Source organism: Schistocerca cancellata, chromosome 7 (assembly GCF_023864275.1).
Source record: "Schistocerca cancellata isolate TAMUIC-IGC-003103 chromosome 7, iqSchCanc2.1, whole genome shotgun sequence".
In the NCBI taxonomy this organism is placed as follows: Eukaryota; Metazoa; Arthropoda; class Insecta; order Orthoptera; family Acrididae; genus Schistocerca; species Schistocerca cancellata.
This window is the reverse complement of record NC_064632.1, coordinates 555,025,593-555,051,436: the sequence shown is the minus strand read 5'-3', so window position 1 is coordinate 555,051,436 and position 25,844 is coordinate 555,025,593. Positions and strand designations below refer to the sequence as shown.

Here is a 25,844-nt window from a genome sequence, read left to right as displayed (position 1 = left end):
CTGAGGATGTAAGTCTGGAGTACAGCATTGTATGGTAGTGAAACATGGACTGTGGGAAAACTGGAACAGGAGAGAATCGAAGCATTTGAGATGTGGTGCTATAGACGAATGTTAAAAATTAGGTGAACTGATAACGTAAGAAATGAGGAGGTTCTACGCAGAATCGGAGAGGAAAGGAATATGTGGAAAACACTGATAAGGAGAAGGGACAGGATGATAGGACATCTGCTAAGACATGAGGGAATGACTTCCATGGTACTAGAGGGAGCTGTAGAGGGCAAAAACTGTAGAGGAAGACAGAGATTGGAATACGTCAAGCAAATAATTGAGGACGTAGGTTGCAAGTGCTACTCTGAGATGAAGAGGTTAGCACCGGAAAGGAATTCGTGGCGGGCCGCATCAAACCAGTCAGTAGACTGATGACCAAAAAAAAAAAAGAAAAGGTAATAAATACAGGCTGCACCAAGCTCGTGGGATCTTGCACACACAGTGATGTCGACGAATGTGGAATGTGTTTCAAAAAATACAAACTGCCGAACGCTGATATGTAGACTACTTCTGCTGTGGCGCAATTCAGCCAAGACAGCTATCAGAGTGGTACAGTCCATTCTCTTATCTAATCGAGTTTGAGATTTCATCTCCGAACACCTCGGGTACAGGGTTCAAATGAGTGCGTTATAGCACAGAAGTTCGGTGATGATGATGATGTTTGGTTTGTGGGGCGCTCAACTGCGTGGTTATCAGCGCCCGACAGAAGTTCGGTGCATCAACACACCAATACCTTCAAGGTTGTGCTTGTCTAACTGAACGTGTATGAGTTCGGCATCATTTTAGACTTTAAACAGAAGCTTAAGAAGAAGAAATTTGACAAAAAGTAACGCCACTCTACAAATAGTTGCCTTAAATATATAGTAAAGTATGTCTGCTGTCTTTTCAATAGCATATTTTATTCAGGAGTGTACAGTTCTAAGTACAACTTACCCTTGAGACCTTGAATTGTGTGTCGGAATACCGTCATTAAAATGTGGACCTGACAGAAATGCGTACTTAATTTTCTTTTTCAGGTGTGTGTGCCATAACAGAAAATGAATATTCCTCACCTTATTTACACGCAGTAGAATCTGCGGCAGAACGCGCCAGAAATTCACAGATACGTCTTTCTGTCACATTTAAATCACAATGTCGATCCTTCGATTGCCAACTGAAGGTGGGAAGGTAGCAGCCGGTCTTCATAATTTAGTTCTCTCTCATATCCCGCACCTACACAGCACTGAAATTGACTCGGAGCATAGCGAGGATAGTATCTGTGCCGCAGAAAAACACGCGGGACACAAATTTAGCCTGCCCCAGGAGATACCACGCCAGTACCGTCCCGCCTTCGATAATGGCCTCTGTTAGGCGAGGAGGAGCGTCCACAAGTCTCTTCGGTTGTACCATATCCAGTTGAAACCTCTCACCGAGAATTAGATGCTGCAGAGATACGAAATGGCGAGGAGTTTCATTGCTACATCTCACGCGCTTTTCGAGATAGCCCCAGACATCCTCTATGGGATTAAGATTGGGTGGTTTAGCCGACACCCCCGGGATAACAAGGCCGCCCAGCAGTGTTAGTGACGTCACACTAAGCGGCCCATAGCCGACGCAGCAGTCCACGGACACCTCCGTACAGACGCGCCTGATGCTAACGATCTTCTGTGCATCGTACAGAAAGGAGCGAACTATAATTCGAACCAAAGACCAAATTATATATATTCTTGTAAACAGCATAAAGGTTCATAACGAAATACCGATTACATATACTGGCAGGAATAAGATTAATCGATTGAGGAACTTTGCCACTATTTTATAATTGTCAGAACACTATTTAGCTTTAAAACTCGCATACAGGTGGTGACAAATGCCAACTGACAGCAGGACTTAACATTTTCAAGCTATTACACTGAAAGTAAATTATATTTTCAAGCTATTACACTGAAAGTAAATTATCTTAAACACTGTCATACATAGCAAAAACCTCACAACTTTCGTTTACAATAAGGTAACAAGAGTTCGCTTTATCTCATAAAACACATGACTATTGTGAATTTACTCATATGTTCATGGTGACAGCTCTTTTCAAGAATTTTTACAAGTGTATCCCCAGTAATAAAGAATGGAAACAAAAGATAGATATCAAATATTCTCCTTTTAACATAGACATCACTGAACACAAGATTCTGTCTTGCACTGTGATACTAAGGGACTGCTCTTTCCTTTAAGAAAAGCCTGACAATTTGAAGTTCACTCTGCTATTGAAGATACACTTCTTGAAACAATATTAAAAATGTTATGAAAGGTAAGGAAATGAAAAACAACCAAGTGCATTACATGTAAGAATGTGAGCAAAAGGCTGAGGCTCTCTCTACTTACCATTTTCAATCTCTCTACAGCTTATTTCCTTTTCCACGTAGAAATCACCAACTGCAAGTCTCATTATTGCTGTCTGTTACTAGCAAAGTGCTTTTCTATTTAGAAAACCTGACAATTTGATGTTCATTCTGGTACTGAAGATAAACACTTTTCAGAGGAGTTCTAGAACCTATTCCTGCCCGTATATGTAATCGGTATTTCGTTATGAACCTTTATGCTGTTTACAAGAATATATATAATTTGGTCTTTGGTTGGAATTATAGTTCGCTCCTTTCTGTATGACGGACAGAAGATCGTTAGCATCAGGCGCGTCTGTACGGAGGTGTCCGTGGACTGCTGCGTCTGCTATGGGCCGCTTAGTGTGACGTCACTAACACTGCTGGGCGGCCTTGTTATCCCGGGGGTGTCGGTTTAGCGGGCCTGTCGAGATTAGGGATGGACAAAACCGTTGTTTTAAGGAACTTGCCGTATTAATTCAAGGTCACTGTGCCTGTATTTTTACCTTATTTTAACTTGGTTTCGAAGAACATAGAAAGAGGATTAAAAATTATCTGTTGTCAATGGATTCTATCCTAAGGACAATGTCGGGGAACACTATGGAGCAGCTGATGAAATCCCCCTGTTTTGACCCGTCCAAATAAACACGATTAAAACCCTGATGGCGATTTAAAATCTCGTTAAATTTAATTTGAAAATGTAGTCTGAGATACAAATCTTCCTGTACTCAGTCAATTCAAAAGGCAACCTGAGCAACTGTAGAAGCCAGGAGGATTCCATACTCCACCCCTAGCTTTGCACGTAGACCCATGTTCATCAACGTGATATTTTCAGTTTGTGTGAGGAACTCAAGTGTCAGCAACCCCTGGGCAAGTGGTGTTGGGTCATGTAAAAGGTTGAAAGGGATGGGTCAGTCAGCAGTAAGCTGCATGAGGGTGTCTCTGAGAATGGGCTCACGGGGTGGTAGATACACGAAATACACTGTGACATTAATGTGGACCGTTATTCCAACAACGACCACTTGTAGGGTTTGGATTAGCGGTACAAGTGAGAACTTCCCCTTTGAATGTAAAGAATGACAGTGCTGGAAAAACTACGTGATCTGATTTTCAAACAGCTGAATAAACTGAACGTACTCGGACAGTTCTCTCTTTACTTATTCTGATCATCACTAAACTGACACACAATATTTTTAGCGCAACGCAATCCGACTTTCAATAATCCCTGCAAAAGAATGGCCCTGACTAACAATAACCTATACCTTTCATGAATCACTTACCTCACAAAAATCTTCGTTACTCGAACTACTGCAATACAGCGAGCGCCAATACTGCCAGCTAAATAACAGATTCTAACTGCTGAAGGCACTAACTACTGATAGGCAAATGAAAGATTTTGATAGAGGACAAACAATGTATTTACCTTAATAGCGTTCTAAAGTCATAATACGTATATCAGTTCATGACATCTAGTCTTACAAATTTCCTTTTTCTAACGGACACACGTTCGGATCGTCCGCTCGTAGTACCCTCTCAAAACTCTGGCATCCCTCTCCCCACATCCACCACTGCTGGCGGCTCACCTCCAACTGCCCAGCGCTACGCGCTGTTCACATCCAACTGCCCAACACTACGCAAGCGAATATTCCAACAATGAGTCCAACCAGCCACAGACTACACACAGCGCAGTCAGCGATTTTCATACAGAGCGCTACGTGGCGTTACCAACATCTAAACAGCCTACTTACACAGCCTACTTACTTTAAAATCAGTCTCTTAGGAGACATAGGCAGACGGGTCAGTCCTGTTCAAGGAGTCTCAGTACCTACAGATGGTTAAGGTAGCTACTCATATTCCACCACAGTATGAGAGCCGTTTCAGTGGCGCAGTTGTAATTTACCTCTATGTTTAGGCCAGGATGGCGAGGCACTTGCGGAGCGAAAGGGGTGGAGGGGATGTTTGTGTCTGATGATCAGGCATCTAGCTCCGTGATGATGCCCTCCTCATCAATCACCTGCGCCATTATGAATTCTGCAGTTCTTGACCTGAATGTCGTGACCCTTTCCCTGCCCTTTTTCCCTTAGAGATTTCTGAGGAAAGGCAATGTTGAGAGGCACTCTGCTTTTGGGGTGCTTTCTCTGTACTTATTGTCAAAGTGTTGCTCTGCCCACGGTCACGCTTACCTGAATTTCTGTATCTTTACTCTTTTTATTACGGCATATAAAGGTACAAATGCAGGTTTCCAGAATGAGATTTTCACTCTGCAGCGGAGTGTGCGCTGATATGAAACTTCATGGCAGATTAAAACTGTGTGCCCGACCGAGACTCGAACTCGGGACCTTTGCCTTTCGCGGGCAAGTGCTCTACCATCTGAGCTACCGAAGCACAACTCACGCCCTGTACTCACAGAGTTACAAATGCAGGTGCTAGTGCTGGATAAAGGATCGCTGGGCTTCGTCTACGTAGATGCGTCTACCTTGGGGACAGATTTCTTCACGAGGGAAGCATAAGAAGTGGCAAAAATAGAGTGTTCTTATCAGCTTCCACGTAAGGGATCAGCTTGTCTTATTTCCCGATTGTTTCGCACATCAGTGAAAACTGGGCAACCTCGGCACCAGACTGGCTGATTCCGAAAGCAGTTGGTGCGGACTGCTGGAGATGGTCAATCAGCGGCAGACTCATGAGCTGCTTTTTCCAATTTCCGCAAGTCGCTTCACTGGAACTCAGTGTTCTGTGGCCAAATCGCTGACATTTGTGGCATGTCATAGGGTTAGGTATACAAGGTCTAACCCCAAGTGAGAGAAACTCTGCGATGATGTGTTCAGGTAGCTTTGGAGAATTAGAGGTCAGAAAATAAAGATGGCGGTCTTCTCAGTCTCTGGATTATTCCTTTGCGCCCTTTGTTTCACATCGACTACCTCCTGTGACACCCTTTCTAGTTTTGGTTCTGAGGTATCTATGTCTATAAAATCCCAGCAGGTATTAGCTGAAGTTTTTGTGCGTCTCAGCAACTATGTGATAATCCCCCACCTTCTGTGAATTTGTATGAAGTTCCATTTGCTTTGACTTGTTAGTTTAGACCAACAACGAACAATTTCACTGTCTCTTAATAAACTGTAAGGTACCTGCAAGTCCGTTATCGGTATAGAAAGGGGTGCGTTTTCAAACGTACTCTTCTTCCTATTCTGATTCATGAGTTCTTGAGCCCTATATAGTAAAAACAGTTTTTGTGCGTCTCAGCAACTATGTGATAATCCCCCACCTTCTGTAAATTTGTATGAAGTTCCATTTGCTTTGAATTGTTAGTTTAGACCAACAACGAACAATTTCACTGTCTCTTAATAAACTGTAAGGTACCTACAAGTCCGTTATCGGTATAGAAAGGGGTGTGTTTTCAAACGTACTCTTCTTCCTATTCTGATTTATGAGTTCTTGAGCCCTATTTAGTAAAAACAGTGTGATTATTAGGAAAACTAGCCTGCCGCAAATGGCTCTGAGCACTATGGGACAACATCTGAGGTCATCAGTCCCCTAGACTTAGAACTACTTAAACCTAACTAACCTAAGGACATACATCCATGCCCGACGCAGGATTCGAGACTGCGACCGTAACAGCCGCGTGGTTCCGGACTGAAGCGCATAGAACAGCTTGGCCACAGCGAACGGCCTGCCTCATTCATTTGGATGAGTGGGCGTGAGTAATGCCGGACCCATCGCGTTGGGAGTGGAGGTGTTCACTGTGTTCGCTATGGTGTTCCCAAGAGCCGCAGATACGACTGAGATGCGACAGGCTCCCCAGAGTTTGCCCGCTGACGATTGTTCCGTCTCAAAGGACATGCATTTTTTTAAAAAAAAAAAAGCAAATAAATTGTCATTTCACTGTATATTACTTTATTTTTCCTCTGTACCATCTAGATTTCGGTTTTTATGCCGTTATCGACTACAGAGCTAACTGCTGATTTTGCCAGATTTGACGTGTTAATGGTCGGAGAACTTTTAGCATTGTACTCGATAATGGCACAAAAGCCGAAATGTAGACCGTACAGAAGACAAATACAGTAATATACAATCAAATGGTGGTTTATTCGTTTTAAAAAAAATATTGTATGACTGCGGCTCAGCACTATGAAAACTTTTCAATCATGCATCTCATTGGCACACAGCGTACCTTGGGGCTGATTTTTTTTTTTAATGTTTCACTACACACGCAATCCGAGTGTTCAAGTCAAGATCCCCGTTCCCTGTGACACACACCGTTCCACCGCCGCACTGCACGGTGGTCGCTGAAGCGTGCGCAGAACTTTTGTGGTTACAGAGGACTGTCTTCAAATGGCTCAAATGGCTCTGAGCACTATGGGACTTAACATCTGAGGTCATCAGTCGCCTATAACTTAGAACTACTTAAACCTAACTAACCTAAGGACATCACACACATCCATGCCCGAGGCAGGATTCGAACTTGCGACCGTAGCGGTCGCGCGGTGCCAGACTGAAGCACCTAGAGCCGCTCGGTCACACCGGCCGGCGCGAGGACTGGCGGCGTTCCGCCTCCGTTCCCTCCCCCCTCTCCCCTCCATCTCGGGAAACCCGAGTTCGCCAAGCCTGTACCCAGGAGACAAATAGTGCGCAGGGCGGTGAGTGTTTGGGTGTATCTCACTGTAAGCAGTGTTCGGAGATTCCCGATTCACCTCCCTGACCGAAATCCTCTTTTCTTCCCCTACTCTGTTTTTACCCTTTTTTTTAAGGATTGGTTAGTCTCCTTTTCCTACTTCTACATTCTAGCGGTTGTACCTTTTAAGTCACAGGTGGTCTTGCCTATGCTGCTTCAGCATAGCGTTGGGTTCGTTCTCTTGCTGACTTCCCTCGTTTTGTTTTTACCATTGACAACATGACTGCCCCTTTACGCTTTTGGCCTTTACCCTTTTATTGTTCTGACTTCCCTGAGATGTCACATTGGCGGAATGGACCACATGTGAAACAAGGGACTGATGACCTTGCTGTTTGGTCCCTTAAACCTCACACAACCAACCAACCAACCAACAAATACTGCGAATACTGAGCTCCCTGATGATAACGCTATTTGCCTTATTGAATGCCACAGACGTGGCGGTCAGTAGCCCAGTTCGATAATGGTGTTGTCCTGTGGCCGTCCAACCGCGATAGCTCCTTTCTGCCACTCTACCACGTCTATACAAATAACCATCTGTGTGCTGATTCCGTACTACCAATTGGCCCATACACACCACATCACTGCTATAACCTATGTCAGGAATAGAGGGTCACGCTTTCCCTTAGCACCAGTCCTGTAATACCCACAGAGTTACTGGGCGACAAGTGTGATGTTTTAAAAGGGTTGAAAATATTTGGGGCGGTGAGGTTAGTTCCATTTGCACTGTCCGCTACTCCAGAAGTCACGCAAACGCGCCAAATGGGGATGGCCGCTTGTCTACTACTTGAAATACGGAACCCTACATAGTGACTGGATCGAGAGGTCATATATTGTTGACGTTACTCTCTTTTGTGGACCTGTGCTCTGATTTAGGAACTCTGATTTTGTGTGTTGTTCTTTAAGGTGATCCTGGCTTTCTTGATCGGTACTAATTTGAGCTGACGTTACTTTCAATCCCAACGCTGGATTTTTACTGTGCTGTCGGCCATCGACATGCCTTCGACCTGCGTATCAACTCACTACTTGGTTTGGGGCAGTGATCTGCTTAATTGGTATCAAGCTACGACAAAAAATTTTCCATCCATTGTAATGTCTCGGTTTTGTCAAGTATAGCAACTATGACTACAATGAAATGTGTAAGCTCACAAGTTCCATTGCTCAAGAGTCTTGTTGCTAGATCTCAGCTGCTGCACGTCGCAGGTCAGAGGATGCAGATAGCGCTCAACAGCGTCCGGCACCGGGCTGACCACGTTCCAGTTTCTGCTGCAGGGCACTTTACCCACATTCTGAATTACGTCACCCCCCCCCCCCCCACCCCCCGTCCTCCTGTCTCACCGGCCACTATAGGGGCGTATGGTGATCAGGATAGGTAGTCAATGCAAGAGAGGGTGTAGGATATGTCTTCAGTTTAGCTAACTCGCTGCAGGCGTATACCTTAACCGATCCTTAACCAGGTAGCGGGCATTATCCACCTATGCTAAGCTAATATTCCATTTCCGCTCAGCAGTGTCGAATTTTGTGCCAGAATTGAAAGTTGTGTCAAGTCTAGCAAAGGGCGCTCAGAGCAGCTAGCACTTCATGAATTTTCATAACAAGCGGGACAAGCACCGTTGGCAGATACGAGTGTGTTTTTGCTGTTTCACAACTACTACGGGAAAATATGTCAAGACTATGCTCGGCAAACTCATTAGTCAGCAGAGGCAAATATCAACAGTAGAACGATTGAAATTTCTTTTGAGAGCCTTTTTTTTTAAAAAATATAAACTAAATAGGCAGGTAAATAGTTATTAACTTAGTTAGGATACTAAGTTGGCCATTGCTGAAAAGTCCTCAGTAAGACTGAGGTAGACCCCTTATAACTTTCCAATTCACACTCGTCTCCTCAGTGAGATTCAGGTAGACTCATTCTAACTCTCGTATGTACACTTGCCTTTGTTTCGTCTACCTCCTTTCGTTCATACTATACGTCCAAACCGTTTCAACGTACCTTTCTCAGTACTCGACACTTCATCTACTTTCACTCCACAACGCCCCCTAGAACTTTACTTAAAGTCTTAAGTCCTAGTTAAACTATGTCTACGTTGAAAAAAACTTAATATAATACTTAATAAAGATATTATTCATTGATAAAATTAAGTTGTATTGTGTTTCCAAAATTAAATCATGAGAATGAATAATAAGCAATGACGTGAACATCAGCATCGTATCACCTGGAAAGTTTGGCTAAGTTGAGTTCGTATGTTGTAAGTTTTAGGCACGGTGCCAGATTCTCACCAATAAGACGACATCTGAATGTACTCTTAATAAAGTTCATGCTTTAAAATGATTGTTCGCGTCAATATGTCCAAATAAGGAAGTAACAGCAAACGCTAGTTTTTTTAGCTGATTATACAAATCAGGTGTTAAAAATCAACACACATTCCTCCCGGTCATTCAAAGCAGACCACTTGTGCTGTGAATTTAATTCACTTTTGGTTTTCTCCAGTATTTCTGTATCAGCAAAAAGATGTTCAAATTTCGAGATCCACGACTCTTTTTTTTTTCAATCCAGCAATGGCCTTTCAAAGTAGCTATATCAATACTATTGGGAGAAAAACAAAATTGTTACAGTAGCATTAATAGGTTTTTTTTAGTAAATGGTAACGTCGCTCTGCTGTTTATGAACTCCTGAAATCTATGGGGAAAAGCTTCCCGCATATTTAAAACTATTGTTTTGAAGTAGCAAATGTCAATATCAGACAATGGAAACTCTAGTTAGGAATATAAACGATATAAGGAAACGGTAGATTGCTAACTTCCACATTCTGGTCCGCGCCGTTGGAGATGGTGGTCATGTGTGCGTCAGGCGTCGTTTCTTGTGTGAGTGAATGTCTGTGTCTTTCTTTTTCTGACAACTTAACGTGTCCTATTTCAGGGAAATTGGCAATCTATCTTTTTCTTACATTGTTAAAATGCAAATATCACAGTTATTTTCTTGACAATGTTCAACAAACTTGAAAAGTATGTCAAAGTTTATCTTACAAAATTTTGACAAGTACAGAATTACCTCACGGACTTGACTCTGGATCATCCACCACTTTCGAAGACGAGCAGCAAGGGCGATGCGAGTCGCCGCTAGTGCACGGGGTCTGAGTCCCGAGAAAGAATGAAAATTTCACCTGCGCCTTCGCCTGACGCCAGTTCTTGAAAATGAGCTGGCTCAGGCCGAAACACCGTCTTCTGGTTATGGGGTACGAAGTTTCAGGCACCATAGAAATGCGCGCCCCATTGTGTCATTTTATGGAAGGGCCGCACTCAATGGAAGACAGAGCCACACGTGCGATTTGCCGACCACTGATGACAATATTGCAGTGCATGAGTGTTCGAAGGAACAGGTGCTACGTTAGTTACATCTATTACGAAAAACATGAAATCTACTCGGAGCTGTATAAAGGAATGACGACACTGAAAATTTGTGCCGGGCTGGGACTCGAACCCGGATTTTCGCCTCTGTCGTGAGCGGTCGCCTTAACAACATCGACTGTCTGAGGGCGCTTCACAGCCAGACCCAGAATTTCATATGTCGTCGTCCGTGTGCTCGCGCTCTTGTACGGAAGTTATGTTCATGTGGCAGAGTCCGCTGTAAGACGTCGTGGTCTCCTGACCTACATTGCTTACATATCCGCCCTCACAATCATATTCCGCACATCAAGACGCTTCATTCGAACCCGAACTCGATAAGATAAAGTCAATGTTGTATGAATTCATGTAAACGATTTGCAAATAACAAGTGCGCACTGGGGTTGAAATACTCGAGGCTGGCGTACACACATACATTCCAGACACGATGGTCACAGGAGCTTTTAGTTCGAGAGAAGCAGGCCACACACCAGGAGGCTGGTCCCTTCAGAGGACGAGTCAACCTTGGCCGCCTGTGTAGCAGACAGCATGTGCCAGAGTGAAATGGGGAACAACCCCGTGTTCGGCTCGAAAGCAAATTCCGCTACATTGTGTGGGAGCGTCCAACCTATGCATTCTTTACACATAGCACACAGTTTCAGAGATTTTCACAGGGAGACAGCAAACGCCAAATGCCGATACTACAGATTTCCAGATTGGTCGCCCTAAACGAAACGTCATTCTCCCATTTTAGAAGAGCAATGCTGATTGGCAGACGATATTTCTGATGCCTTGAGTTGAAGGAGTAATGGAAAAGACCGAAAGATATACCGCTTTATGTCTGGCGTGGAGAGACACTGTTCTGTTGTCGCTGTTGGAGCGAGGAACAAGTCTCTCCTCAGTACTTCACTGGGAGAGCACTTCTGTTGAGAGCGAATCGAAGTGCGACTCTATATTGAGTCCTTGCGATTAAGCGTTGTTCACTGTGTTGGCCGACACATTTATTGTGCGGTGTGAACGGACAGAGTTATAGTTAAACACCTGCGAGGGAATTTTTGAGTGACATCGCGGTGGACTGGTTATCTGACTGGTGTACCATGCCAGTAGTTAGACTAGGGGCGAATAGGAATTCTTGACTTCATCAAGGCATAGGGAGAGTTTGATTGGCGAAGGTCAATCCAGATAGAACGAGAGTTATCTTATTTGTCAGCAGCGAGCGGCGCAGACAGTAGTCATCGCAGCTTACAGTATTGTGCGCTACAGCTATTGCGAGCCCCATATTTCCCATTTGTTAGGCGCGCCTCTCAGCCATTCTGCCAAGCCAATAACAATCTTAAACTTTGTATAGAAATTTCATTAGCGAATCCTATCCTTGAGAGGTAACTTCACATTCCGAAAAGAACCAGTATATAACTTGTTCAATTCATAACTAAAAGTGCCACATTCTCAGAATGTTTGCAAAATAAATAATAATTTTCATTAGTTTCATGTTTTTCTTACACTAACTAGCACTACTCCAGTATCCAAGTATCCCACTAGTTACGTAAGAAATTTTGTGAATTTTTGTGTCATTTCCTTACAGCGGACGACTCCAGAAGATATTTATTGCTGAAAGTTTTTCAGGCATTTCTCTTTAGAACGTTAGGAGCGTCTGTCTGACTTCTGTAGTAGTGTGGGGGTGGAAATTGCATCTTGCAGGAGCCACAGGGTAAAGGGTACATCTCAGATTAACCCGTTGAACAGAATAACAGAATAGCAGATCAACCCCAAGCTCACACCACGTAAGACGTCGGATTGAAATTTTATCGCGATCTTTCTGAAATGAGAAAAAGACAATTTGTTTAAGCAGAAATAACGAATGAGCAAGACAGATGAGCCTTATAGGCGGTTAACAATGTAACAATAAAAAATTCAGTCAGAACAATCAAAAATCTCCGTGCCATGGTTTTGTTGACTGTGCGTGACAATCAGGCCGCACTCACACCTCGTGTCAGAGAACAGGGATTGGACAGGAGAGAGCAGAGGCTGCTTAACGAGAGCGGAGCAGAAAGTCGGGTTACACACTGGCGACAAGGCAAGAAATGAGGGGCAAAGCAACGGTGCTATCCCCCTTCCACCTTGTTCAGTGTATATTTGGAGGAGATTTATAGTCATTTAAATCTTTGCTTTGTGAGATACTGCACAGGTTGTTTGACAGCCTTACTAGTGAGGGACCAAAAATCTGAAAGCAAAACGTTACTTAGGCTTTACAATATCTGGACAAAGAAAAAGCTTACGCTTTGCATTAAGAAGATCATAAATAAATAAAAAAAGATTTTTGGAGGAACTGTTTCCAAAGTGAGACAGTGATCTTCACTCAAGGATAAAAATGGTCCTGCATGTTATTCGACACTTAGAGAGAAAGCAAAACGGAAAGGATGGAATAAAGAGGCACTTAGTACTGACTTCTAAATATTGTTTAACATGTTTGTACGGATACATTTTCTCAGGAAAGTAAGTGGACCACACTTTTCCTGTCCTATCAGTTCTCATTAGTATGGGGACTTTACCATATGATCTCTGTCAACAACTGCGCCTCTGATGTTTGATTCGGGTATTAATAACCTTTACTGTAGCTGCCATTTTTCAATCTCACAATTACGCTATATTGTTGAAGAGTCAAACCGTACAACAGGCAGGGACCAAAACAATTTTGGCACCGGTTTGTAAAATACGAACGACCAGTGACGTATCTATGACCAACTTCAACTTTGCCCCCCCCCCCCCCCCCAAATCCACCCAAGCCACCCGTCTCTCGCCAGTGCTGTGTTACCGCAATGAAGGAAAAAGTGCACATTCAATATTCTTTTCTGTGTGGTAAAATTCATACATGGAACGACAGACAGTGCAGAGTCCGATTCTTTGGAACGATAATGCGGTTCCCTCTTTATTGTTTCATTTACGTTCAATATACAGCTCTAACGAACAATACAAAGGATGCAAAATACAGGATGCTCGAAAATTCCCATCACAAACTTCTAGGACTTGTAGAGAGAATACGTAATGTATTGAATCGGAATCCATGTCCGTAAACGTCATCCAGCGACAAGATGGAGAAGAATAAATATATCAATTTGAGGTAAGGATCCCTGTACCAGAAACGAACGAGTTGATAGTTGTAAGCTAAAACTCTGACAGTGGAATATACGTACCGGTACTGTTGTTGCTAAGATTGTAGGATAGGCAGCTTCCAGAATTGGCAGTATGGACCAAAATGGTTCAAATGGCTCTGAGCACTATGGGACTCAACTTCTGAGGTCATTAGTCCCCTAGAACTTAGAACTAATTAAACGTAACTAACCTAAGAATATCACACACATCCATGCCCGAGGCAGGATTCGAACCTGCGACCGTAGCGGTCTCGCGGTTCCAGACTGCAGCGCCTAGAACCGCACGGCCACTTCGGCCGGTATTATGGATCAAAACAAGCAAATATGTCTGGTAAACATGGGCTCTAAAATGCATACCTGAGGAGCTGTGAGCAGTTGTTCAATAGAGGAAATGTGTTTCACACTAGTGAAGACGAACAAGCGCTCCTATTTCCTCAGGTATGCATTTTAGAGCACATGTTTTCTCGACATTTTTCTTCTTTTGGTCGATACTACCGCCTCTGAAAGCGGTGTACCCTACATTCTTAGCAAAAACAGTACTGGTACATGTGTTTCACTGTTAGAAGTATTAGAATGATTTTCATTTGTAAATTCCAACTCTTTCGTTTCCGAACTAGAGACCCTTACCTTAAATTGATACATTCATCCTTTAACGTCTGTAACATCGTAACGTAATCACCCTGTACATTGATACATTTACATTTACGCTCTGTAGCATCGTCGGCTAAAGTTTCCCGACATTGGGTCCCATTCAAAATATTACATACTCACTCTTGTCTACAAGTGCTAGAAGTTTGTGATGGAAATTTCCGAACACCCTGTATACTCTTCGCACTTTCGTGGCGTTGGCTCGCTTGCCATAACGAGAGTGGCGTCACCTAATAGCTGAATACAAGAAACGAGCTTCTCTATAAAAAAGAGAGAAAGGTGTAAAATAACAACAGACATATTTTTATTAATGTAACTTTCAGATGTCAACATTGTTGCAAAGATAGCATGCTAGGGAATTTTTTTGTGAAGTCAGATAAGTGCAACGTTCTAATCTTACATTATTCATAATTATGATTTGTCACAGTGCCATCTCCTAAAAAACTGTATTTCTTTCCAGCTATCAGCGGACTGTTAGTCGAATAGAGCAATTTCTCATACATACCCACTCTTGCTCTTTTTAGGATCATTCATTGCATTACTTTTTTCTTCTGCGTCTACTTCTTCTCCACCCGCCTTAGCCCCGTTCTCGTTCCCTTTTATATTGTTTCATTTGTCGGTAAACTGTGTCCTCCCCTCCCCCTTCCCTCGGCAATTACGCTCAAGACACGCACCCTGGCCGCTATATTGTAGTTATGCCACTGTTAACGAATCAGGACAAAAAGGAATTAAAGACATTAGCTGGCAGAGAACATCGACTTGTATCAGTGAGACAAGTTGAAAATTTGTGCTAACTGGGAGTCGAATCTAGGTCGTCTGCTCACTACGGAGATGCACTGAACACTATATCATCAGGACATACACTGAACAGCCAGAGAAACTGGTACACCTCCCTAATATCGTGTAGGGGCCCCGCGAAAACGCAGAATAGCTGCAATACGACGTGGCATGGACTCGACTGATGTCTGAAGTAGTGCTGGAACGAATTGACACCATGAATTCTGCACGGCAGTCCCTAAGTTCGTATGAGTACGAGGGGATGGAGATGTTTCTGAACAGCACATTGGAAAGCATCCCAGATACAGTCAATAATGTTCATGTCTGGGGAGTTTAGTGTCCGTCGGAAGTGTTTAAACTCAGAAGAGTGTTCCTGGAGCCACTCTGTAGCGATTATGGACAAACGACACCAGCGACGACTGAAGAGAACGCTCTACGTGACAGATGTGCAACCCTTCCACAAATTGCTGCACATTTCGATGCTGAGCCATCAACAAGTGTCAGCGTGCGAGCCATTCAACATCATCGATATGGCCTTGCGGAGCCGAAGGCCCACTCGTGTACCCTTGATGACTGCACGACACGAAGCTTTGCGCCTCGCCTGGGCCCATCAACACCGGCATTGGGCTGTTGATGACTGGAAACATGTTCCCTGGTCGGACGAGTCTCGTTTGAAATTCTATCGAGTGGATGGACGTGTATGGATATCGAGACAACGTCATGAGTACACGGACCCTGCATGTCAGCAGGGGATTACTCAAGCTGGTGGAGGCTCTGTAATGATGTGCGGCATATGCAGTTGGAGTCATGTGGGACCTCTGATACATCTAAGCCGGCCGGTGGCCGTGCGGTTCTAGGCGCTTCAGTATGGAACCGCGAGACCGCTACGGTCGCAGGTTCGAATCCTGCCTCGGGCATGGATGTGTGTGATGTCCTTAGGTTAGATAGGTTTAAGTAGTTCTAAGTTCTAGGGGACTGAGGTCTCAGATGTTAAGTCCCACAGTGCTCAGAGCCTTTTGAACGATTTGATACGTCTAGATACGACTCCGACAGGTGACAGGTACGCAAGCATCGAGTTCGTCACCTGCATCCATTCATGTCGCACTGTCCTGCCGGAATTGCCCACGTCCGTCGAAATGCACGATGAACATGAATGGATGCAGGTGATGAACTGCATGCTTGCGTACCTGCCATCTGTCGGAGTCGTATCTAGACGTATCAGAGGACCCACATGACTCAAACTGCATATGCCGCACACCATTACAGAGCCTCCACCAGCTTGGGTAATCCCCTGCTGACATGCAGGGTCCGTGTATTCATGAGGTTGTCTCGATACCCGTACACGTCCATGCGCTCGATACAATTTGAAACGAGACTCGTCCGACCAGGCAACATGTTTCCGGTCATCAACAGTCCAATGTCGTTGTTGATGGGCCCAGGCGAGGCGAAAGGTTTGTGTCGTGCAGTCATCAAGGTTACACGAGTGGGCCTTCAGCTCTGCAAGGCCATATCGATGACGTTGAATGGTACGCACGCTGACACTTGTTGATGACCCAGAATTGAAATTTGCAGCAGTTTGCGGAAGGGTTGCACAGGTGTCACGTTGAGCGCTATCTTCAGTCGATGTTGGTTCCTGGCAGTGCGAATTCATTTAAATCACTGGGCCAAGTTAAAAATTTGTGCCGGACCGGCAATCGAACCCTGTTCTCCTGCCTATTAGCCAAATCCGCCCACCACTACGCCATCTGGACACAGTGGCCACCGCGACCGCACGGACTATCCTAGCGCGGCCCCCCGACACACCCAGCTTCTCAACATATTCCACTCACTACTGACGTAATGCCGCTGCTCATTTGCATCATTACCACATACACAAACTATTACTTTCGACATGTGAGTCTCTGTACAGAAGTGGTGTGCCAGGACTGCGATGCGGTAGACTACTTTGCCACGGGAAGTGGGCAGAGGCGAGAGAGTCTCAGGATTGGTTGTGGTGGTGTGCCCGCAGATGACGGCGAAGCTGCCGGTGCTGGTGTACGTGCACGGTGGGGCGTTCGTGGGCGGCTCCTCGCAGCAGGTGCAGCCCCACTTCCTGCTCGACCACGACATCGTGCTGGTGGCGCCGCAGTACAGACTCGGCCCGCTCGGTGAGTAGCCAGCCGGCAGTTGTTGTTGTTGTTGTTGTTGTGGTCTTCAGTCCTGATACTGGTTTGATGCAGCTCTCCATGCTACTCTATCCTGTGCAAGCTTCTTCATCTCCCAGTACGTACTGCAACCTACATCCTTCTGAATCTGCTTAGTGTATTCATCTCTTGGTCTCCCTCTACGATTTTTACCCTCCACTCTGCCCTCCAATACTAAATTGGTGATCCCTTGATGCCTCAGGACATGTCTTACCAACCAATCCCTTCTTCTAGTCAAGTTGTGCCACAAACTCCTCTTCTCCCCAATTCTATTCAATACCTCCTCATTAGTCACGTGATCTACCCACCTTATCTTCAGCATTCTTCTGTAGCACCACATTTCGAAAGCCCGTCGACCTGGGACCGGACCGCAGCGACGCACGGATGCACGCCAAGACCGGCGTGAATTCACGGTGTTCTTATTTCAATTTCCAGGAGTGTATATACTTGATGTTAACAAATTTCTCTTCTTCAGAAACGTTTCCCTTGCCATTGCCAGTCTACGTTTTATATCCTCTCTACTTCGACCATCATCAGTTATTTTGCTCCCCAAATAGCAAAACTCCTTTACTACTTTCAGTGTCTCATTTCCTAATCTAATTCCCTCAGCATCACTCGACTTAATTCGAATACATTCCATTATCCTCGTTTTGCTTTTGTTGATGTTCGTCTTATACCCTCCTTTCAAGACACTATCCACCGTTCAACTGCTCTTCCAAGTCCTTTGCTGTCTCTGACAGAATTACAATGTCATCGGCGAACCTCAAAGTTTTTATTTCTTCTCCATGGATTTTAATACCTACGCCAAATTTTTCTTTTGGTTCTTTTACTGCTTGCTCAATATACAGATTGAACAACATCGGGGAGAGGCTACAACCCTGTCTCACTCTCTTCCCAACCGCTGCTCCGTTTCATGCCTCTCGACTCTTATAACTGCCATCTGGTTTCTGTACAAATTGTAAATAGCCTTTCTCTCCCTGTATTTTACACCTGCCACCTTCAGAATTTGAAAGAGAGTATTCCAGTCAACATTATCAAAAGCTTTCTCCAAGTCTACAAATGCTAGAAACGTAGGTTTGCCTTTTCTTAATCTAGCTTCTAAAATAAGTCGTAGGGTCAGTATTGCCTCAAGTGTTCCAATATTTCTACGGAATCCAAACTGATCTTCCCCGAGGTTGGCTTCTACCAGATTTTCCATTCGTCTGTAAAGAATTCGCACTAGCATTTTGCACCCGTGACTTATTAAACTGATAGTTCGGTAATTTTCACATCTATAACGCCTGCTTTCTTTGGAATTGGAATTATTATATTCTTCTTGAAGTCTGAGGGTATTTCGCCTGTCTCATACATTTTGCTCACCAGATGGTAGAGTTTTGTCAGGACTTGCTCTCCTAAGGCTGTCAGTAGTTCTAATGGAATGTTGTCTACTCCCAGGGCCTTGTTTCGACTTAGGTCTTTCAGTGCTCTATCAATTTCTTCACGCAGTATGATATCTCCCATTTCATCTTCATCTACATCCTCTTCCATTTCTATAACATTGCCCTCAAGGACATGCCCTTGTATAGACCCTCTATACACTCCTTCCACCTTTCTGCTTTCCCTTCATTGCTTAGAATTGGGTTTCCATCTGAGCTCTTGATATTCATACAAGTGGTAATCCTTTCTCCAAAGGTCTCTTTAATTTTCCTGTAGGCAGTATCTATCTTACCCCTCGTGAGGAAAGCCTCTACATCGTTACATTTGTCCTCTAGCCATGCCTGTTTAGCTATTTTGCACTTCCTGTCGATCTCATTTTTAAGACGTTTGTATTCCTTTTTGCCTGCTTCATTTACTGCATTTTTATATTTTCTCCTTTTGTCAATTAAATTCAATATTTCTTCTGTCACCCAAGGATTTCTACTAGGCCTCGTCTTTTTACCTACTTGATCCTCTGCTGCCTTCACTACTTCATCCCTCAAAGCTTCGCATTCTTCTTCTACTGCCGGCAGTAGCGATGGGAAAAAAACCGACTAGTTGAAACCGATGCCGCTATTTTACTTCCGAATAATCGGCATTTTTCGGTATTTGTTTCGTCTCGTTTATAACAGATGCTTTTTTTACTAATAACAGAGGAAAATAACCGAAATATCAAATAATCATAAGAGCAGTGCTAAAACTGTTCATTTTTAAATACGAGGCGGGTGGGGGAGGGGTCGAAAAGTTTCTAGTCTAAAAAATAAAGAATGACAGAAATTTCGTAATGGCAGTTTGTTTTTCAATAAAATATCCGTGTATACTAATACCCTTGCAGGCATGCTCAGATAACTTCTGCAAAGCATTCAAATAAAGGAGAATATGGCGGGTGACGTAAAAAAAAAATGAATGATGACTAACTGAAACCCTCAGCTGCCGACATGTGTTGTTGATATACCCCGATGTGGACAGCTGAAAATGTGTGCCCCGACCGGGACTCGACTATAGATTGTCGCACAGATGACAAAATGGTAGATATCGAAATAGACGACAGAGGGATAGAGAAACAATTAAAATCGCTCAAAAGAGGAAAGGCCGCTGGACCTGATGGGATACCAGTTCGATTTTACACAGAGTATGCGAAGGAACTTGCCTCCCTTCTTGCAGCGGTGTAGAAGAGCGTATCGTTCCAAAGGATTGGAAAAGGGCACAGGTCATCCCCGTTTTCAAGAAGGGACGTCCAACAGAAGTGCAGAACTATAGACCTATATCTCTAACGTCGATCAGTTGTAGAATTTTGGAACACGTATTATGTTCGAGTAAAATGACTTTTGTGGAGACTAGAAATCTACTCTGTAGGAATCAACATGGGTTTCGAAAAAGACGGTCGTGTGAAACCCAGCTCGCGCTATTCGTCTACGAGACTCAGCCATAGACACTGGTTCCCAGGTAGATGCCGTGTTTCTTGACTTCCGCAAGGCGTTCGGTACAGTTCCCCTCAGTCGTTTAATGAACAAAGTAAGAGCATATGGACTATCAGACCAATTGTGTGATTGGATTGAGGAGTTCCTAGATAACAGGACGCAGCATGTCATTCTCAATGGAGAGAAGTCTTCCGAAGTAAGAGTGATTTCAGGTGTGCCGCAGGGGAGTGTCGTAGGACCGTTGCTATTCACAATATACATAAATGACCTTGTGGATGACATCGGAAGTTCACTGAGGCTTTTTTCGGATGATGCTGTGGTATATCGAGAGGTTGTAACAATGGAAAATTGTACTGAAATGCAGGAGGATCTGCAGCGAATTGACACATGGTGAAGGGAATGGCAATTGAATCTCAATGTAGACAAGTGTAATGTGCTGCGAATACATAGAAAGAAAGATCCCTTATCATTTAGCTACAAAATAGAAGGTCAGCAGCTGGAAGCAGTTAATTCCATAAATTATCTGGGAGTACTCATTAGGAGTGATTTAAAATGGAATGATCATATAAAGTTGATCGTTGGTCAAGCAGATGCCAGACTGCGATTCATTGGAAGAATCCTAAGGAAATGCAATCCGAAAACAAAGGAAGTAGGTTACAGCACGCTTGTTCGCCCACTGCTTGAATACTGCTTAGCAGTGTGGGATCCGTACCAGATAGGATTGATAGAAGATATAGAGAAGATCCAACGGAGAGCAGCGCGCTTCGTTACAGAATCATTTAGTAATCGCGAAAGCGTTACGGAGATGATAAATAAACTCCAGTGGAAGACTACAGGAGAGACGCTCAGTAGCTCGGTACGGGCTTTTGTTGAAGTTTCGAGAACATACCTCCACCGAAGAGTCAAGCAGTATATTGCTCCCTCCTACGTATATCTCACGAAGAGACCATGAGGATAAAATCAGAGAGATTAGAGCCCACACAGAAGCATACCGACAATCTTTCTTACCGCGAACAATACGAGACTGGAATAGAAGGGAGAACCGATAGAGGTACTCAAGGTACCTTCCACCACACACCGTCAGGTGGCTTGCGGAGTATGGATGTATGGATGTAGATGTAGAACCCGGGATCTCCTGCTTACATGGCAGACGCTCTATCCTTTTTTTTTTTTTTTTTTTTTAAAGTAGCCTATTCAAAGGTAAAACCGTGAACAACATATCTTTTTTTTTTTAAATAAAAAAAGAAAATGACCTCTTCCACTTCAGGCGTTGGCCCCTATCACCCATACTACCCCCAAAAACATATCTAGCCTAAAAACAAAAACAAAGCTAGTGCCACCGCCACTTTCATCCTAAAGCAAACTAGGACGGCCGTTTGCCACCACCTCAGGTTCCGTTCCGCCCAGGAACAAAAATTAAATATGCCTCTGAACATTTTATAAAAAAATAAAAGGAGAAAGGAAAGGGTTTAATACTTTATTATATTTTATTTGTTGCTCATTGTGTTTTTATTTTGTTCCTGTGTATTTATTGGGATTCGAAAGCAGGTCTGCTCACTATATATATATATATATATATATATATATATATATATATATATATATATATATATATAAATGTTAATCAAACCTGGAAAACTAAAACAGAATGATACCATCGAAGACAACAAACATAAATAACATGAAAATAAAGCTACCACTTCGTAGTTAGGCTTTCCAGCGACTGCGCCCACTGATAAAGATTGTTCAAAATATGATCGTTTGCAGTTCGTTCTGACCTCATCTGCCACTGCCTGGAACATTCCAGATACACGGCGGGCTGTGAAAGGCACTCCACAGGTAGTTTGCGAAGCATTGTCGATATCTGGTATGCCCGGAAATAGCATGATGTCTTTCTTGCAAATAGAGCCAAAAGTCAAGGAAATTCTTGTGTCCGTCACGACAGAGGTAATGGACCGCATGTCCACGTATCCAGGTGACGGAGTTGGTTCGAGTCTTGGGATAAAATGTCCCATCCGGAAACAGTAACATGCGTGCAGATATATGCTCCGGCCTAACTCGCAAGAGATAAGCCAGCATCTGCCGCACAAGGTGCCAAACCGGTTCCGCCTCTCCACAGCTGAGGCGGTGCTCGTCAGAATCTACTGTATTACAACCCACACAATTGGGAGATTCTGCCATGTGGATATTGTAGAGACGTTCTTGCGTCACCAGCTTCCCATTAACGACCACGTACCATTGGGAAACAACATCGGAATCAAGCATGGCATCGCGTACAGTCTTCCACACCACGCGCCACCGTACGTCAGGATATTTTAGTTCGACCACATTTATGGGGCGGCGTTGCAGCATGTCATGGTATAGGCGTCGAGTTGTGGCCATTTGTGGTGTCGTGAGCGCTACACTGCAATAACTTTGTTCTAAATAGAAACGTCCTATATAAAATAGGGGCGCTGGGATGTCCTGTAGTGGCACCGGCGCTCTTAGTGAAGCGGGTCGTAGCGCCGTCAGAAGCAGACTCGTGAGGCTCGTAGGACAACGGCGCGGCAGACATAGATGTGAGCTAACATAAAGGGCAATGGCCCTATCATGGACGTTAACTAGGCCGAGATCACCTTTTTCCTTGGGGAGGGTAAGAGATACGTACCTGATCTTCAGTAACATATCAGCGGTGACGAAGTATCCCAGCGCTGCCATAATGCTACGAACCAAGGGTTTCGGAATGGGTAGCGTTTGGGCGACATGCGGTATGCGGGACGCAAGGTATACATTGGCATAATACGCCCGCTGAACGATGTTGAGGTATCGCAAGCGCTGATTTGCAATTCCGGCCCTAATTAGGTTAAGAAGGCGTCGATAATTGAGAGTCGTCGCGCGTCGCATGTCGTTCATGAAATCTAAGCCCAAGCAGCGGACAGTATCACTGAAGCGTAAGGGGGCAATGTGTTCCTGCGGTAGCCCAATCCCGATGCTCAAGGCGACAGACTTGTCAACGTTGATTTGGCTACCAGAAGCTGTACCGTAGGTTGCAATCCAGTCCAAAGCCGCGGCCATATCGTCAGCTCCACGTATGACGATCATCAAATCATCCGCATATGCGGTGCAGCGATAGATGGAGCCGCCGAACTGTATCCCAGTGAGGTCTCGGAGTCCACACAACAAGGGTTCTAAGGCCAATGCAAATAACAATGTTGATAATAGACATCCCTGTCGTACTGATCGGCGGATCGGCATGGGTGCCGTCAGTCGTCCATTAACAAGAACTCGAGAAGTAGCCCCATGCAGAAGGCGTGTCAACACTGTGATAAAGGGGTCGGGGTATTCCATGCGCCGTAGAACGGCCGTGAGGAAAGTTTGGCCCACACGGTCAAAAGCCTGGCTAAAGTCGATAGACGCCAGGGCTGCCGGCAAACGTCTCACCCGTGCAAGGGAGATGAGATCTCTGTAACGACGTAACGCAGTTCTGATGTTGTTGGGTCCCCCCAAGGACGTCTGATCGCTGGACAGGACGTGCAATAGTGTGCCGCGAATATGTTCTGATAGCAGCCTCGGAAAGATCTTGAAGTCGCTGTTCAATAACGTTAAGGGGTGATAATCGCGGATATGATCCCATCCCTTCGGCTTATGGATGGGGACAATCAGTCCTTCCAAGAACGCTGCAGGCAACGTTATACCCGGGGACATCAATTCCTGACAAATTTCGACCCAGCACGGTACCAACAGTTGTTTAAATGCTCGATAGAACTCTAATGGTAATCCATCGATTCCTGGTGATTTATGGGAAGCACCTTTACCAATGGCGTCGAGCTCTTCCTCTTCTGTCACTTCTCCCAGTAAAGTCGGTACCATGGCTGGTGGAACTGTACCGTGCACATGTGCTGAAACGGTGTCTACCGTCGCCATATCAGGGAGCACTGCTGAATAAAGTTGAGCGTAATGCCCATAGAAGGCTTCTGCTATATCTGCTTGTTCTGCCACGTGTCGTCCGTCGTCGGTTATCATGTCGGTTACCAGTGCCCTACGGCGCCTCCTGCGTTCTAGGAGCACGTGGTGCATTGATGGCCTTTCTGATTGTATCATGTCTGGAGCACGCGACCGTATAACAGCGCCCTGTAAATGATGGCGTGCTAAGGAGACGAGCTGCGCTTTCGCGCGATTGACTATGACCTGCCTGTCAGGTGAGGGCTCCATAGCAAGACATTCCCGTAGGACGGTGTAATAAAAGTTTTCCGTGCTCCTCCTCCATGCAGCCGCTTCCCGGTTGTAAGCCATGAAGGTGCGCCTAAGAGCAGGCTTAGCACATTCAATCCACCAACTGAGGGTCGATCGGGAACGACCACGACGCTGTAAGGACGCGTTCCACGACTCTTCGATAGCACCTTTACATGTCGGTTCGTCCAAATGGGCGACGTTCAGTTTCCAGGGGGGCCTACTGCACCACATGCGTGCAGGTTGGAGGGCAATGGTGCAAATATAGGCTGTGTGGTCGGTGAATGCAGTGGGCCAGAGCTCTGCTCCTCTCGTCGCCGTCGAAAGGGTGCTTGTGACGTAAATCCTGTCTAACCGACTGGACGAATGACTTGTATAATGGGTGTAACCAGGAGCTGGGCCGTGGTTGTGACGCCACGTGTCGATCAGGTGGAGGTCACGCACTAGCATTTCCAATTCCGCACACGGGACGTGATGTGGCTGCTGATCAGACGGAGATAATGTACAGTTACAATCTCCTCCGATCACCATATCGTCTTTTTTTTTTGGTCATCAGTCTACTGACTGGTTTGATGCGGCCCGCCACGAATTCCTTTCCTGTGCTAACATCTTCATCTCAGAGTAGCACTTGCAACCTACGTCCTCAATTATTTGCTTGACGTATTCCAATCTCTGTCTTCCTCTACAGTTTTTGCCCTCTACAGCTGCCTCTAGTACCAGGGAAGTCATTTCCTCATGTCTTAGCAGATGTCCTATCATCCTGTCCCTTCTCCTTATCAGTGTTTCCCACATATTCCTTTCCTCTCCGATTCTGCGTAGAACCTCCTCATTCCTTACCTTATCATTGCACCTAATTTTCAACATTCGTCTATAGCACCACATCTCAAATGCTTCGATTCTATTCTGTTCCGGTTTTCCCACAGTCCATGTTTCACTACCATACAATGCTGTACCCCAGACGTACTTCCTCAGAAATTTCTTCCTCAAATTAAGGCCGGTATTTGATATTAGTAGACTTCTCTTGGCCAGAAATGCCTTTTTTGCCATAGCGAGTCTGCTTTTGATGTCCTCCTTGCTCCGTCCGTCATTGGTTATTTTACTGCCTAGGTAGCAGAATTCCTTAACTTCATTGACTTCGTGACCATCAGTCCTGATGTTAAGTTTCTCGCTGTTCTCATTTCTACTACTTCTCATTACCTTCGTCTTTCTCCGATTTACTCTCAAACCATACTGTGTACTCATTAGACTGTTCATTCCGTTCAGCAGATCATTTAATTCTTCTTCACTTTCACTCAGGATAGCAATGTCATCAGCGAATCGTATCATTGATATCCTTTCACCTTGTATTTTAATTCCACTCCTGAACCTTTCTTTTATTTCCATCATTGCTTCCTCGATGTACAGGTTGAAGAGTAGGAGCGAAAGGCTACAGCCTTGTCTTACACCCTTCTTAATACGAGCGCTTCGTTCTTAGTCGTCCACTCTTATTATTCCCTCTTGGTTGTTGTACATATTGTATATGACCCGTCTCTCCCTATAGCTTACTCCTA

General features: G+C 44.6%; 1 protein-coding gene across 1 annotated transcript in view; it reads left to right on the top strand.

Moving 5' to 3' along the window:
* LOC126091912 (cholinesterase 2-like) overlaps positions 1 to 25,844 on the top strand; it is a 257,842-nt gene that overhangs the window by 65,789 nt on the left and 166,209 nt on the right. The window contains exon 4 of the mRNA XM_049907227.1: positions 17,035 to 17,173. Within this exon, the coding sequence (XP_049763184.1) occupies positions 17,035 to 17,173 (139 nt within the window). The remainder of the gene's footprint in view (positions 1 to 17,034; positions 17,174 to 25,844) is intronic.